This window comes from Aegilops tauschii, chromosome 4 (assembly GCF_002575655.3).
Source record: "Aegilops tauschii subsp. strangulata cultivar AL8/78 chromosome 4, Aet v6.0, whole genome shotgun sequence".
Taxonomy (NCBI): domain Eukaryota; kingdom Viridiplantae; phylum Streptophyta; class Magnoliopsida; order Poales; family Poaceae; genus Aegilops; species Aegilops tauschii.
This window is the reverse complement of record NC_053038.3, coordinates 453,107,059-453,124,057: the sequence shown is the minus strand read 5'-3', so window position 1 is coordinate 453,124,057 and position 16,999 is coordinate 453,107,059. Positions and strand designations below refer to the sequence as shown.

The following is a 16,999-nucleotide window of genomic DNA, read 5'->3' as shown; positions in this document are numbered from 1 at the left end:
CGAGCCGGGGTCGGCAGTCCCCGGGCTGGGATCGGCAGTCCCCAGGCCGGGTTGAGGTGCGGCTGGGTCATCCGGGACGTAGATGGACTCGGAGTCCGGAGACGGCTTGACGGACGGCTTGTGCAGGTGCTCAAGGGAGACGCCGGACGTGATGGACTGCCGTAACGAGGCGATCTTGGCGAGCGTGTCGGCGGCCTCATTTTCTGCGCGTGGGACGTGGAGGAACTCGCAGCCCACGAAGAACCCAGACAGCATCTGGATGAGGAAACGGTAGCTCGCCATGTTGGGGTCTCGGGCGTCCCACTCGCCGGAACATTGCTGCACCACCAAATCCGAGTCACCCTAGCACATGATGCACCGATGCCGAGTTCTTTGGCGAGCCGGAGGCCGTGCACAAGGGCTTCGTACTCGGCACGTTGTTGGAGGCGGTGAAGTGGATCTGGAGCGCGTACCGAAGCCGGTCGCCCTTCGGGGAGGACAGCACGATGCCGACCCCCAGGCTGAGACACATCTTCGAGCCGTCGAAGTGCATGCGCCAGTGCGTCGAGTCCGGCGGTGGTGGCAGGTACTGGGTCTCGGTCCAGTCGACGAGGAAGTCGGCCAAGGCTTGGGACTTGATCATAGTGTGAGGCTCGTAGAGGATGGTGTGGCCGGCTAACTCGAGCGCCCACTTGGCGATCCGGCCAGAGGCGTCCCGGCACCCGATGATCTCGCCGAGGGGGGCCGTGCTGACCGCAGTAACAACGTGCTCTTGTAAGTACTGCTTGAACTTCTTGGCGGTGAAGTACATGCCGTAACACATCTTCTAGTAGTGCGGGTAATTCTGCTTGGAGGCGGAGAGCACCTCACTCAGGTAGTAGACAGGGCGTTGGACGGCTTGGACCTTGCCCTCCTCTGGTCGCTCGACCACCATCACCGTGCTGACCGACCGCGAGGTGGCGGTGATGTAAAGCAGTAGCGGCTCCTCGGCCGGTGTGGCCAGGACTGGTGCGGTGGAGAGCATGCACTTGAGGTCCCGAAAAGCCTCATCCACCTGATCGTTCCATTCGAACGGCGTTGTCTTCTTCATCAGCTGATACAAGGGCAAGGCCCTCTCGCCCAGCCGGCTGAGAAACCGGCTGACCGAGGCCAAGCAGCCCATGAACTTCTGGACATCGCGTAGCCGAGCCGGCTTGCGCATGCGCTCGATGGCCTTGATCTTCTCCGGGTTTGCCTCAATGCCGCGCTCCGAGACGAGGAAGCCGAGTAGCTTTCCGCCCGGGACGCTGAAAACGCACTTCTCCGAGTTCAGCTTGACTTTGTACTCGCGCAGGTTGGCGAAGGTTTCCTTCAGGTCGTCGAGGAGCGTGAGGTGGTTATTGGTCTTCAGCACGATGTCATCCACATAGATGTGGATGTTGCGGCCGAGTTGCGGCAGCAAGCATTTCTGCATGCAACGCTGGAAGGTGGCGCCGGCGTTCTTCAGGCTGAATGACATGGTGATGTAGCAATACGGCCCACAGGGCTTGATGAAGGACGTCTTCAGGGCATCGGCTGGGTCCAGCTTTATCTAATGATAGCCGGAGTAAGCATCCAGGAAGGACAAGAGCTCACAGCCGGCGGTGGAGTCGATGACTTGGTCGATCCGCGGGAGGGCGAACGGATCCTTGGGGCAGACCTTGTTTAAGCTGGTGTAATCTATACACATGCGCCAAGTCTTGTTCTTCTTCAGGACGAGGACTAGGTTGGCCAGCCACTCGGGGTGAAACACTTCCATGATGAAGCCGGCCGCCAAAAGGTTGGTGACCTCTTCACCAATGGTTCTTCTCTTCTCTTCGGAGAAGCGTCGCAGGGGTTATACGGACAGGCTTAGCGTCCTTGCGGACGTGGAGTTTGTGCTCGGCGTACTTCCTCGGGATACCTGGCATGTCGTTTGGGGTCCATGCAAAAATATCCCGATTCTCACGGAGGAAGTCGACGAGCTCGCCTTCCTATTTGCTATCGAGGCGAGTGCCCACGACAACGTACTTGCTGTAGCTGGGGCCTTCCGGGTTCAGCTTCACTTTCTTGGTCTCCTTGGAGGGCTTGAACGAGGCCTCGTCGGCCGGCTCCTCGGCCGGAACTGGTGCGGCCGACGTCTCGTTGGCCAGGGCGACGATTCGGTCGAGCTGGCGCCGCTCCTCGGCTATGACCAGTGACTCGGCCAGTTTGGCGCCCTCTCGGGCGCACTCCAGGGACTTGCGGTAGTCACCAGTGATGGTGATGAGGCCCTTCGGACCCGACAACTTCATTTTTAGGTAAGTGTAGTGAGGGACCGCCATGAACTTGGCGAGCGCGGGCCGGCCCAGTAGCGCATGGTATGCGCTGGACAGGTCCACCACCTCGAACCAGAGCGGCTTGCGTCGGAAGTGGTTGCTGTCGCCGAACAGGACGTCGAGCCGGATCCGGCCGATCGGAGAGCAGGAGAGGCCGGGAACGATGCCATGGAAGATCGTCTGGGTCGGCTCCAAGTCTTTGGCCTCGAGGCCGAGCTTGGTCATGGTGTCACGGTAGAGGATGTTGATGCTGCTGCCACCAGCGATGAGGACTCGGGAGAACATGCACGTGCATCGAGGTGCGACGATGGTGGGGTTGAGGACGAGGGTCTAGCCACCCGGGTTCGGCATGACAGCCAGGTGGTCTTCCTGGGTCCACCTGACTGAGCGCTCCGACCAGTGCATGTACTCCGGCTTGGCCAGGATGACGGTGTTCACCTCCTGCCGACGGAGGTGCTCACTGCGCTTGTTGTCGCCGAGGCTGGTGAAGAGGATGTAAGTCGTGTTCTGGGCGGGGTAGACATCATTGCGCATCGCGCTGCATGCCGGGGGCGGTGGAGGAGGCGGAGGCGGCTGCCCCGCTCCCGGAGCCGGGGCCGGAGGAGGCGGGATGTCGCCCCTCATGAGGCGCTGGGTGATGGTGCACTGCCGAAGCGTGTGCGTGGACGGCCTTGCGCCGCTGTGGTGCTTGCAGAGAGCGTCGAGCATCTCCTCGAATCTCATGGCGGGCTGCCATGTCGTCTTGCCGGTCTACCGGCATTTGGCGCCCGGGTCGGTCGCGGACGCCTGCTCGGCGGCCGCGACGAGCCGGATGTCGTAGCGCTAGGCCGGTTGGTCAGCCTCGCGCTTGTTGTTTTCCTGGTTATGCTGCTGCCGGCTTCCTTCGCCGGCCGGCTTCGGAGGGGGAACCGGCTTTGCTTTGCCGGCTTCATCTAGTGCCACCTGGATCTTCATGGCGGAGTCGGCGTTGGCGTACATGTCTGCCGTCACCATGAGCGCGGCCATGGTGGCCGGCTCGAAGCGTAAGAGCTTGTGCTTGAGGAGGGTGCCATCCCGGCACCCATTGACGAAGTACTGTATTTCTTGGACTTCGTGGACGCCCTCGCAGCTGTTTTGGAGTTAGGTCCAGCGTGCGAGGTACTCGCATCCGGTTTTCGCCGGTCCGTGCATGCACATGGCGAGCTGGCTGGGGCGGCCGGGTCGCCGGTAGGTCCCTGTAAAGTTGCGTACGAAGGCTTGCTCGAAGTCGACCCACGTGTTGATGATGCCCACCGACAGGCTGTTCAACCACGTGCGGGCCGACCCCTAGAGCATGAGCAGCGCGTAGCGCACGGCGAGACGGTGGTTGCCACCGGCGATGCCGATGGCGGTGGTGTAGTCGGTGAGCCAGTCCTCCGGCTTCACGGTGTTGTTGTACTTGGGGGTGTCGTAGGGAAGCGTGAACCCTTTGGTAAAGGGCTCGTCCCGGATGCGCGGGCCGAAGCACGCTGGCCCGACGGGGCCGCTTTCCTCCAGCTCCTGGGAAAGGGCGAGTTGGTCGAGGCGGTAGCGGGCGTCGGTGTCGTCAATGGCGCGCGCGCCCAGCCGGCTGGTGACCGCGCCGCGGGGGGCCGGGTCGAACAAAGCCGGACGTCGGCCGGGTTGGAGTGGAGGGTCGAGCCTGCGTCGGTCTTCCAAGGCCGGCTCGTCGCCCAAGCCGCCGGCAGTCGCCGGGGCGGGGTTGCGCCGGGTCCGGGTGCGGCCGGAGTGCACCTCGCCGGATGGCGAAGACGCCGTGCTCTGGTGGTCGCCGGGTCCGTCGGCACGGAGGGAGCTGGATCCCACCGGCTTGGCGAGTTGGTTGAGGCGGTCCTGCTGCGCGTTGGCCGCGTCGAGGAGGTCGTTCACCCGCTTGAGGCGCTCCTTCAGCTCCTTGCCCGCGAGCTGACCCAGACCGACTGCGGCCGCCTGGGCGGCACACATGTTCTTCACGGGAGTCTCGTAGACGGGCGGGATGACGCCAAAGGCGCGGCCTCGCCTGCCCAGGATCGCACGTCGGCGACCCGGCTTGGCTCGGCCGCGGGGGGCGTGAAGCTGTAGGCGGCGTTGCGCTCCAACTGAGCGGAGTCCAGGCGTCGCTGCATGGCGGCAAGCATCTCGTTCAGGTCCAGCAGGCGCTGGCGGTCCTCCTCGAGCCGAGTCTGGGCCTCAACGATGTTGGAGGCGTCGATGTCGGTGGCGATGGGGACATGAAGGCTCTGCATCGTGGCGCACAGCGGGTTGGGCGAGCCGGCCCGGTCCGCTGCGGCCCTGGCTTCACTGGCCTTCCTCGCCGCGCTGAACGAGGAAGAGGCGCCGATATCAGTGATGAAGACCTCGACGCAGAGGTCCGTTCCTCTGGCGGGAGTACCGCCGCCGAGGGAGAAGGGGAGTCAGAGAAGTCAAGTACCTCGCTGGGGTACTCATCGGCCGCGGGCGCGTCGGAGATGTGCAGTGCGGCGAAGGAAGCGGCGAGCGCGTCGATGACGTCGTCCGCCAGCGTGACGGGCTCGTCGGAGTCGGAGGGGAGCCCTGTCTGGAACATGCTTCCGGCCAGGACCTCGAGCTGCCCCATGGTGGGCGCCAACTGTCGTGGTGGGCGCACGGTAGATGCCAAGGGATGGCTAAAGAGAGGAGGAGGCTCGAGGGCACTGGTGGGCTTCAGAGGCGAGGTCGGCATGAGTGAGCGCGGGACGCAAGACATACCCAGGTTCGGGGCTCTCCGGAGAGTTAACACCCCTAGTCCTGCCGAGTGTGGTTTATATGTAATAGTACAGAGTCGCTCCTAGAGCTGTATGGAACAAGAAGGAAGGCTGGCCAGGGCTTAGGCTACTCCCTTCTCCTGGGTGTGTGTGAATGTGTTCTTGTGGTGCGTGCAAGTTGCTTGCCCGTATGCATGAGGGCTCCTGGGGGGTTTTATAGGCTAACCCCCCAGGGGTACAGTGATAATGTTACAAGGCTGTGGGGTCGGGTTGTCATCGTCCGGGAAGCCGGTGCTGGGACCCGCCGGGTTCTCCGAGCATGGGACCCGCCGGGTGTAGGGGCACTGTTTGCCGTCTTGTCGATCGTCAGGGAGTGGCCGGGTTGAGTCTGCTACAGTGGCGCTCTGTCAGGTCACCGCTTGCTGGCGTTAGCAGTGACGACGTGTGCACTGTAGCCACCCCAACCCTAGTCAGCGGGTAGGTGGGGCACTGTTGCCACGCCCGGCTGACCAGGGGCATGGGAGGGGCACTATTGCCTTGCTCATCTCTGAATGAAGACTCGTCCCATCGTACGGCCTGGATGGGATGGGAGCTGACCCATGGCCGGGTTGGGGAACACGCCAAAGGGGAGCTGGCTTGTTGGAGAAGTCTTGGTGCGCCGGGTTTGGCTGCCTTGCGCCAGCTGTCGGGGCCGGGTTGAGGAATTCGGCCGGGTCAAGGGGCTTGGCTGGGTCGGGTGACCCGGCCAAGCGTGAGCCGGCTTGAGGGGAGTCATTGGCCCCGTTGCTTTTGAAAAGGATCCGGGTTCCGTTGCCTGCCTGGGGTTCACCCCCCGACATTGATCGAGTCGTCGATTATGAAGCAGGGGAAACAAGGACAAGGTGGGGGTCATTGATGGATCACTAACCAACCTATACTAAGCCGTTTAGAATAAGCAGGTAAGGTACAACAACAGAAGCGGGCGATGCATCAGAATAGGAGCAATCAATTACAGTAGCAAAAATCTAAAGAAAGCATGAGAGAATGGAATGGGTGATATCGGGATGATCAAAGGGGGGGGGCTTGCCTGGAAGCTCTGCTGAAAGGGAAGAAGAGTCGTCGTCGACGTAGTCGATCACAGGGGCATCAGCAGCAGTCTCGAGGGAGCCAGAGAAGAAGAGGGGAAAGAAACAGTAAAGACGGAGCACACAGATGCATTACTAAGCATGGCATGATGATATGCGGTGCTAAGGGTGTTCTAACGTAGTGTTACTCGATACCGACGAAGGGGGATAACATCCGGGAATGTTTTCCCGAAGTCCGGCATTTTCTGACAGACGAACCGGAGGGGGACGGTTGTAGGTTCTCTATGCTAGGGACGCGTGGCAGATGAACGGACAGTTTATTCAGATTCATCTCGTCGTTCTGAGCAACTTTCATGTATAAAACTTTTTCATCCGAGTTACAGATTATTTTCTATGATTTTCTGAAGTTTAAATGATTTCCTGGATTCATTCTAATTCGAGTTAGAAACAGTGAATACCTTTTTTACACAACAACACCTACCCACTATGTATGACCGGTGGGGCCAGGGGCTGGGTTTGACTCAGTCAACAATTGACTGGTCAACCAATGAATAGTACAAGTGCGGCCTACTTGACATTGAAACAGACTTGAACGCACAGGCACTTGGCCATGGCCACGGCCGCAGCCGAGGTGAGCGCGGGACAGCAGCGGCGAGCACCGGCATACACGGGTGGCAATGGGAGCTAGTACGCGGTGACAGCAGCAGGTAGCGGCAGCAACAGCAAAGCAGCGATGGTGCAAGCAGTAGGCCGGGACGCGGGCACGCACGCACGCATAATGCAGGGACGCCGGCGGCTGTAGCCAGCAGGCCCAGCAGCATGCAGCAGCGCATCACCTGGGAGGCGGGCATGCTCGCACGCCCGGGGCGCGGCCAACGCGCAGCTGGGCGCGCAGTGTGGGTGAAGGGTGGGCGTGCGCAGGCGAAGCGGCTGTAGTAGGCCGCGCCGCAGCACGCAGCAGCAGTAGCCGGAGCAGGGCACGCGGGCGGTAGCGAGCGGCGAGCGGGGCAGAGGAGCAGCAATAGGCAGCAACATCGTACTAGTAGAGCGGAGGCAGCAAACAGAGCAGCGCAAGGAGCAGCAGGCACACGGTACGCGGACACTGAGATTCGGCCATGGCGGCCGCCGGCTCGTACAGGCGACTACTGCAACGGAATCAAAGGGGAAACAAGGGGAATCGGGGAAGGGCCTCCCAGCGGTTCTCGATGACGTGCTCGGGAGGCCGGGGAAGCGCTGAGGATGGAGATCTGGGGCGGGGAAGTGATGACCGGATGCGAAGAAGATGACCGATGGCGAGTGCTCAGGGCCTCCTAGTTCGAGCCCTTCGGGGTGGTGATGGATCTGACCACGAAGGAGCTCCCGGACGCCTTCTCGTGGCCCGGGGTGGCTGCGAGCTTCACCGGGGCGCGTCCATGGCAGCACTCAGACGCGCGAGGCAGAGAGCGACGAGGGAGAGAGAGGGTCCAGAGGGAGTGGGGTGAGTGGAGTGGCAGGAGGAGGAGCCCGAGGAGGCGCGGGTGGCGGCCTTATCCTCCCCGCGGCGACGCCGGCGAGGTGGTCGGGTTAACCATGCCCCTGTAGCGACCGTGCCACGGGAACAGGGGAGAAGGAGACCGGTGGGGGGGTTAGGTGGGCTGGCTCGGGTGGGGGTGGGCCGAGGCCCAGGAGGTGTCAGGGGCCTTTCTCTTTTTATTTACTTTGCATTTTCTTTCCTTTTTCTTCTAACTAGTTACTGCTTTAATTAGTTTAGGGCATTAAGACACTTTGCAAAAACTGTTGGTTCACCACTATAATTAGTTATGGAATATTTGCAACACCTTGAACATTTTAGCTTTGACATTTGAAAATTTTATTTTTGACTTTATTTTAAATTTGAATTTGGACCGGATTCGAACCAACGTGAGTTTAACAACAGTAATCGTGATGACCTGGCGCCATTAACATAGGATTACTGTCACTTAATTATCCGGGCGTCACAATTTTCTAGTGTCAACATAGAACAACACGAGTGTTGTGGTAAGTTTTGGAATTTTTAGCGTTCGTTTGGACATTTTTATACATTAACTGGGTTTTCTTGGCATTTTATGTGCATAATTCGAATTTGAAATACATGCACATGCTCCAGTGCATATAAATTGGTTGAAAAATCAAATATGTGTCCTTGGGTGCATGCTTAGGTCCCATGCAAGAAATGAGAATGAATTTCAAACACCAGGGCATTGTTGATTGCCGGCAAAATGTTGAGATACCTGGTTTTTAAATTCTAATAAATCCAAAACTCCTCTGAAACTTGGCATGCTATCATGGAATGGCAGCCGACATGCTGTGGTATTTTTCGTGTCCATTTTGAGAGAAGACGCACTCGAATAACAACCAACAAAGGCATTTTGAAAAAATAGCTACCACTTTAATATCATAAATGTTTGTATAATTAAAACCGTGTGCGTTCTGTTAACCATTCACGTAACCCCACGTGTCTTGGTTTTTATGGCTATAGGAGGTGCCGTGCAGACAGCTGCTTGACTGAACGGGAGGTGTGCAAGCGCAGTCCGGTGCGCAGGCTCACCAGGAAGCATGCAAGCTATTCAACGCAGGAAGTGTGCATCTCTTCAACGCAAATGGTTCAGATTACGGTATGCAAATTAAAGCCAGACTTCGGCGCTAAGCCAAGAGACACTGCGATTTGTCAAAATATGCAGCTAAAAATCAATAGCACTATCTAATTTTTGCAACTAAAATTCAGTAATTAAGCATAGATTTCATTCATAGATTAAGCAGTCGTTCTCACCGGGAAGCGAGACAGCCTTGGACTGCCGCCCGCCTTGCTCACACAGTTTTGTCTAATCGATACATGGGCATCCCGATGCAATGTTTGAATTTGGGCACGCTCTGCCAGCGGTTGGGCGTGCGCACGATCACGTCGGCGGGCCCATATGCATGCGGTTGCGCCGCGCACGTTGCCATGCGATGCAGTTATGTGCGGCACAATGGAGTTACATGCTACAAATTAGAACTGCCATCAGGGCCTGCCGATATTCCTGGCCGTCTGGCTTCCCCTTTAATTCCCGCGGCCATTATAACTGTGTCTTCAACCTTTCGATCGCGCCCCGCAACACAACAAGCACACCCACGACGACACATAGAGAGGGGATGTCTAGCGGCGCTCCAATGGAGTTCGACGAGCATAGAGTGGAGACCCATGCGAGGGAGACAGATCTCTCGGTGGTGTAAACCATCAACCCGGCTGTGGTGGACGACTACATCAACAGCGTTGAGCAGTTGCTTGCTTGAGACAAGTACAAGGTGGTCGGCATCGACCTCCAGTACACCGCCGGTCATCCTGACATAGATCAGAAGGTTGCCGCCTCCCAGTTGTGTGTGCGCCATCATGTCCTCATCTACCACTACTGCATGGCCACAGAGCCTTGCGACCATTTCAACAGGTTTGTCAACAGCACCAACTACAAGTTCGCCACGATGGAAACCACCGACGATGTAAAAGCCCTCAGGGTTACGGGCTTGGCCTGCGAGAACCTTGTCAAAATCTGTGAGCACTACAGGGTCTGGAGCAGCACAAAGGACTCCCTGGTTGAACTCGCCTCAGCCATCATCGACCCCTACTACGAAAAGATGAAGTTGGATGCCCAGAGAACAAGTCCCGTATCCTGGCACAGGGCCTGGATGCGGTAACTAGATGAACCTCGCCTCAAGTTCGCGGCCAAGAGCGTGTACACATGCTACGAGATGCACAGGCGGATCATTGACATGAGGAAGTGCCTCGTTACCCAAATCGATGAGCCCGGATCGAGCCACAAGCAGAGCAAGCGTCACAAGAAGTAGATGATGATCAGATGATCGTTTATGCTAGTTAATCATGCATGTAATATATAGTTTACTTTATTGGTGTGTGGAAATTTCATGTGTGTAGTAGCCACCTATGTAATTATGCATGTAATAGTTAACTTTGGTGTGTGCAAATGCCATGGTTGTAGTAGCCACCTATGTAAGTGGGTGTTTAATTTGGTTATGCAACCATGTCCTTATAAGTGTGTGTATATCTATATGTTGTTGTTCTGTATGCAATCCCATCGCACAACACACATGTCATATTAGCAGCAACCGTCTGTGTTATTATCGGTCTTCGCACACATTTCTGATTACAGAGCTATTTGCCGCGTATCACACACATCTTGTTATATTGAACCGTTTCTGTTCTCTTGTCTCAACACAAATAGTTCATCCGAGTGAACCGCATGCCGTATATCGCACACACCTTGACCTGGCTGACCGTTTCTTTTGTTTTGCCTAATCACAAACAGTTCATCCGAGTGAACCGTATGCTGTATATCGCACACACCTTCATCTGGCTGCCTGTTTCTTTTGTTCCTCCTCATCGCAAACAGTTAATTGAACTGAACCGTATGCCTTCCATCGCACACACAACGAAAATCTGAACCGTGTTTGATGCATCTATCATCGCAAATGTTTTGCACCTTTTTTGACGGTTTTTTACACCACTGTTTGTGATTATTGCATTGTACACAGTTTCGTCGAAGGGTCTCTAATCGTAGTGTCACGTTAGCAGCATCATGCAGTAGTTCTAGCATAGTGAATAACATTTAGTTTCTTGTCAACTCTTTGTCCTAGAACAACACCAATAGCATAATCACTATCATCACACATAATTTCAAAAGGCAAGTTCCAGTCAGGTGGTTGAACAATAGATGCAGAAATTAAGGCTTTCTTGAGTGTTTCAAAGGCTTTGAAACAATCATCATAAAAAACAAAAGGAACATCCTTTTGCAAAAAAATTGTAAGGGGCCTAGAAATTTTAGAAAAGTCTTTGATAAACCTCCTATAGAAACCAACATGACCTAATAAACTACGAATACCTTTGATATCTTTAGGACATGGCATTTTCTCAATTGCATCAACCTTAGCTTTGTCCACTTCAATACCTCTTTCAGAAATTTTATGGCCCAAAACAATACCTTCATTAACCATAAAGTGGCACTTCTCCCAATTCAAGACAAGATTTGTTTGCTCGCATCCCTGCAAAACTCGATCAAGAGTGCTTAAACAATCATCAAAAGACTTCTCATAAACAGAAAAGTCATCCATGAAAACTTCAACAATCTTTTCACAAAAATCAAAGAATATAGTAGTCATAAATCTTTGAAAGGTAGCAGGTGCATTGCATAAACCAAAAGGCATACGTCTATAAGCATAAGTTCCAAAGGTACAAGTGAAAGTGGTCTTTTCTTGATCAGGTTGCGAAACAGGTATTTGTGAAAAACCAGAGTATCCATCAAGGAAGCAAAAATGTGTGTGCTTAGATAATCTTTCTAGAATTAGATCAATAGAAGTCAGAGGGTAATGATCTTTTCTAGTTACTTTGTTTAATTTTCTAAAATCAATTACCATTCTATAGCCTGTAACAATTCTCTGTGGAATAAGTTCATTCTTATCATTAGGAATAACAGTAATACCTCCTTCCTTAGGGACACAATGAAAAGGACTTACCCATCTACTATCAGCTATAGGATAGATTATACCTATTTCCAGAAGTTTTAATATTTCCGTTCTTACCACTTCTTTCATCTTCGGATTTAACCGACGTTGGTGATCAACAATGAGTTTAGCATCAGGTTCCATATTAATCTTGTGCTGACATAGAGTAGGACTAACGCCCTTTAAGTCATCAAGAGTATATCCAATAGGAGCTCGGTGCTTCCTTAGAACTTTCAGTAATCTCTCTTCTTCATGTTCTGAAAGGTTAGCACTTATAATAACAGGATATATCTTCTTCTCATCAAGATAAGCATATTTCAAAGTGTGTGGCAATTGTTTTAATTCAAACACAGGATTGCCTTTAGGTGGAGGAGGACCTCCTAGAATTTCAATAGGCAAATTATGTTTAAGCAGTGGATGTTGTTCAAAGAAAATATTATCTATTTCATTTCTTTCATGCATATGTAAATCATTTTCATGGTCTAGCAGATATTATTCTAGAGGATCAGTAGGTGGCACAACAATAGAAGCAATACCAATTATTTCATCCTTACTAGGCAATTTTGTCGGATTTCGGGCTCCGCAAACCCTAGATAGATTCGAACTCTGGGGTGCGTGCGAAGAACTCAACCTTCCCAGTCTGCCAACCCGTCGGTCCCACGGCCTAGCTCGCCGAACTCAAAGGAAAGAGGACACGGCAGTTTACCCAGGTTCAAGCCACCTTGCGGTGTAAAACCCTACTCCTGCTTTGTGGTGGATTGGCCTCGAGGTGGGCTGAGGATGAACTAGTATAGTGGAAGAACGACCTTAGGAGGTGTGTTCTTGAACTGGTGGGGGAGAGGATGAGCTGAGTGATCTGGATCTCCTCCATGATCTGGATCCCCTCCTATGGTGGTGGCCAGGTCCTATTCATAGTGGCCTCGGTCCTCTTCCCCCAAAATGGTGGCGGGAAGGGATCCCACAACGGCCAAATTCGAAGGGAGACAACTAGTACATCTTATCCTGACAAAAGTAGTCTCTGCTTGCAAAAGCCTATGGTCGAGACGTCGTGGTGGGCTCGGCGATGACCTCGGTCCCGCTGTCTTGGCGGTCTTGGTCTTGTTGCATGGGAATGGAAACCTTTGGCTGATTCCTCAGGACTCCGCGCCTACACTTGCCTCCTTAGCACCAAAGAGGAAACTGCTGTCCTGCGCCCGCTGGCGCCCGCCTGGCCTTGGTCGTCACGGCTCACGTCATCTGAACCTCACGAGGTGAGGCTTGCATAGAAATCTCCGCTCCTCAGTAGCCGGCCTGAGGAGGCCGCTCCTTCTGGAGGTCTTGGTGTCGTCTGCCTCGTGAGGCTTGGCCCCTCGCGAGGGTCTTGTTGATGCTGAAGGTGGGCCATACTAGGCCATCGAAGGAGCCACGCCATGGGCCGTAGGCAGGCAAGTATGGGTACCCCGGGTCCCAGAATGCCGGCAGTAGCCCTCGGGCCCAAGGCGCGCTCGAACTTGGCTTCGAGGCGAAGCCAAAGGGCAAGGGCTGAGCGTTGCGGTCCCCAATCGCTAGCGGCCTTGGTCGACGCGTGGCACTTGATGGGATGTGGGCGTCTCCGCTTCCCCACGCGGTCTCGGCAACTGCTCCGGGCTGAAAAAAAGGATGGCGCCTGCCGCTGAGCCTTCATTTCCTTCCCTTCATCTTGCTCAAGATCCCCTTCTCACTCTGCTCAGAGCGCCTCCAGATCTGCTGAATCCTTTCCCGGAACTCGTCACCGATGGCCACCGACAAGGCGAAGTCGTCAGCCCCTGCTACACGCTCGGCCTCCTGGTTCGAGCCGGCCCTGAGCGCGTCCTCCGATGCTAAGGAGAAGCACCTTGCCGCCGTGCTCCCGCTGACGGCGTGCGGCGGCAATGAGGGAGGGGAGACGGCACTCGGGGTCGGCTCCGCCATGCCGGAAACCTTGGGTGAAACCTTTTACCCCTTTTTTCTGCACAACGTCTTCGCGGGGCTCGTCCCCCCTTCTCCAATTTCTTCCTTGCCATCCTCAACCATTACCGGATCCATGCCCTTCACCTTCATCCCAATTTCATCCTCCTCCTGTCTATCTTTGCCTTCTACTGCGAGGTGTTTGTGGGGGTGATGCCCTCCGTCGCGCTTTTCCGCCACTTCTTCTACCTCTGGATGGGCGACTCCCATTGCTCCGGGTGCGCCAGCTTCATCGCGGCTCATGGCAGGAACGCGATCTCGAGGGCCGGGAAGAAGGTGGAAGACTTACGGCACAAGTGGATCTTCATGGACACCAAGCGCTCCCACACCCGGCTGGAGCTGCCGACCGTCTTCCCGACGAAGCTGGACCGGTGGGCCCAAGAGAAGCTCACCGACCCCTGGGTGGAGCGGTTGCTGGAGAAGTTGACGGCTGACCTGAAGGCGGCAAAGCTGACAGGGGCCATGATCATCAAGGAGTTCCTGACGCAGCATCTGGCTCCGCTCCACGCGCACTCGCGCACCCCGTGGAGCTTCAAGGGCGCGGAAGACGACCTCCGGTTGCGCCCGGGTGACCTGTCTGACGAGGAGCTGAGCAAGGCCGTGCGCACCTTGCTCAAGAAGGACCTGGGCAGCCCCCCAGAAACCCATCTCCCATTGTACCGCTGTGACGACGGGGAGGAGGTGGCCGCCGCCATGCCTGTGTTCAACGAGCGGGGGCTCGTGCCACTAAAGCCTTCCCAGCTCCCGAGCTCCCCGGTGCTGGTGTCCTCCGGCGATCTCTTCGGGGAGGAGGGGAAAGAGGACTCGGAGGCGACCTTGGAGGGGGTGGGGGAGACCTCCCCCCCACGGCAGAGCGAGCTCCTCCATGCCTTCTCTGATGACGACGACACCGGCGAGCGCCTGGTCGAGGGGTCGCCGCGCTCCACCGGGGTTGCCACGAGGTCTGGGCGCACCCTTCTGAAGAGGCTGAAGTAGGGGACCCCGAAGAAGGACAGGTCGGCACTTCTTCCCCAGGGCGGTGCCTCCTCTTCGCTGTCGGCCGCCTCCACTTCGCCGCCGGCCGCCACAGTTGCAGAGCCGGCCGCACGCTTGTCCGCCCCTGAAGATGCGGTGAAGCCTGTGCCAAGGAAGCTCGGGGGCGCCGCACTCCTGAGCAGGAAGAGGTCGTACGTCGTCGACGACGAGTAAGTTCTTCACCTTAACTTTGTTTCCCGCTCTTAACATAGTGCTCAGACATTTTCCTTTCGGCGGTTAGGCTGCTGCTGGCGGTGAAGAGGAAGAAGGAAGAGGTGAGGGCCTCCGAGGCCGAGCGGGCCGCCACGGCCGCAGCGACCCCAGCGCGGGAGATGAGGTTGCCTTGCGTCCTCCTGCGGCAGGGTTGCCCTCTCAAGGCTCAGGGTCCCAGCCTCAGGAGAAGACCGCCCCTGTGGCCAAGCCGACTCCGGAGGCACTCGCCTTCAGCGCGCCTGCTGACGGCCATCCTTGCTGCTGCTGCTGCTCCGCCAGTCTTGACGTCAATGCCGTCTCCTCCCCCAGCCATCACGCCGGCAGGCCGTGGTTCTTCTGCCATGCCCGATGCTCTGGAGGAGGCCTTCTCCGCGCTGGACCGGCTCCGAGACGATCTTCGGGGCCCCGACCGGCGTAGGGCGTCAGGGCGCCTGGAGCTGGTCCCGGGGTGGCTCCAGGCTGACTCATCCATTAGAGCGGCCTGGGGCAAGGCCGAGGCTGCCGCCGAGGAGGGCAGGAAGGTGGCCGGCATGGCCACGACCGCTCGCGACGTGGAGTTGAAAGACGCAGCTGCCGCCGAGCAGCGCTGTCATGCGGCGGAGGCCGAGCTGAAGGCCCTCCGCGATGAGCAAGCCACCCGCACCCGCGAACTCGAGGAGCAGGAGGAGAAGCTGAAAGCCCGGGAGGCTGCGGTCACCGACCGCGACGCCGAGCTGGAGCAGGTGGCCCAGGAACGGGCCACGGAGCGCAACCGCCTGGAGAAACTGAAGGAGGAGGTGGAGGCGGCCCAGGCGTCCCACGCCAAGCTCATCTCCGAGGACAAAGCTCGGCTGGAGGCCAGGGAGAAGCTCCTCGCTACTACTGAGGAGGCTGCCGCCGTGGGGCGCGATGACTTTGTCTCCCTCGAGTAGATGTCCCGCAATGCGCTACAGGACCTCTACGGGGATGGGTACGAGAAGCCGATGGCGACTCCGGAGCAAGGCCCCGCCGGGCTGCTCCCCAAGCTTGCCGCGGCGCTCGAGGGCATCGTTGTCAGAGTGGGCCCCATGATGGAGGGCGAGGCCCGCGCGCTTTTCACCTCAGAGGCGATGCGCATCTTCAGCCACCTCCATCTTCAGGACCCCAGCTTCGACCTTGGCGCGCTGCTCGAACCTGTGGACCCTGAGCGCCACGACGCTACTGCTAAGGCCGTGGAGGGACAGGTGGAGGCCCTGCTGCAGAAGTTCCTCGCCATCGACCCCGCGGCCACGGCTGATGGCAAGGACGGTGGCGACATTGTCGATGGTGGGCCTGCTCAGGCGGGCAACGGCGGTGCTCAAGGCTGAGGAAGAAACCCAAGGCGACGCTTCTCCCTGTTCCAGTCCTGCAACATTTATCGTGCCTCGTGGAGGCGTAAGAACTTGTGCTCTGAGCTTTTAAGAGACAGTGTGTTTTGTAATAATTTGCTAGGGTTCTGCGATTTCCTTTCTGTTTGCTTTAGTGTTCTGCGTCAGAAGGGCCCGGCCCTGTGCATACCTCAGTCGCCATTGGGTCGTCAAGATCACCAGGATGAGACCAAGGGGTTAGGGGCTACGTGGCTAGTTAGGCTCCTGAGTCACGATGCTCAGGAGTCCCCCTTGACGTACGAACAACCCTCGGGAAGGAGATGTGGGAGTAGGTCTTGGCATTCTGCGTCGGCAGGGCCCGGCCCCGCGCATACCTCAACCGCCATTGGGTTGTCCGGATCACCAGGACGAGACAAAGGGGTGAGGGGCTACGTGCCCAGTTAGGCTCCTGAGTCACGATGCTCAGGGGTCCCCTTGACGTACGAACAGACCACCATTCCTTTCCTCGCCGGGCTCTCGCTCGGCAAGGGTGCACAAAGACCGGGTCCAAGGGACCTGGCGAGGTGGTGTACGCCAGGCGTGACCTGAGCGTAGCCCCCATGCCCAGCCCACTCGCACAACTCTCCCGAGGGAAAAGTGGCGCGGTGAGGCTGAACATCAAGCCGTGTGGCTCTCCAGAGGTTAGTGCAGCCGCTAGGCTGCCCTCAGTTGTTTATCACCAGCGTGGAACATGGCGCTTCCGCTCTTGCACGGGCATAGACGCTCCTCAACAGTGTCGTCCGCCAGCGCGGAGCATGGGGCTTCCACTGACACATGGGTGGGAGCTCCCTTTGAGGGAGACTACGGGGCATGTACAGCCCCGCCCTGCCACGTGGCTTGCAAGGCAGGGCTGG

At 56.9% G+C, this 16,999-nt stretch overlaps 1 protein-coding gene across 1 annotated transcript; it reads right to left on the bottom strand.

Annotated features, from left to right (window-relative positions):
• Positions 1-1,970: 1,970 nt before the first annotated feature.
• On the bottom strand, positions 1,971-2,519 carry LOC109758149 (uncharacterized). Its single transcript, XM_020316993.1, has one exon. The coding sequence runs from the start codon at positions 2,517-2,519 to the stop codon at positions 1,971-1,973; it is 549 nt and encodes a 182-aa protein (XP_020172582.1).
• Positions 2,520-16,999: the final 14,480 nt, after the last annotated feature.

Coding starts and splice junctions, on each gene's coding strand:
- LOC109758149 (XM_020316993.1), bottom strand. CDS start 2,519: ATGACCAAGCTCGGCCTCGAGGCCAAAGACTTGGAGCCGACCCAGACG.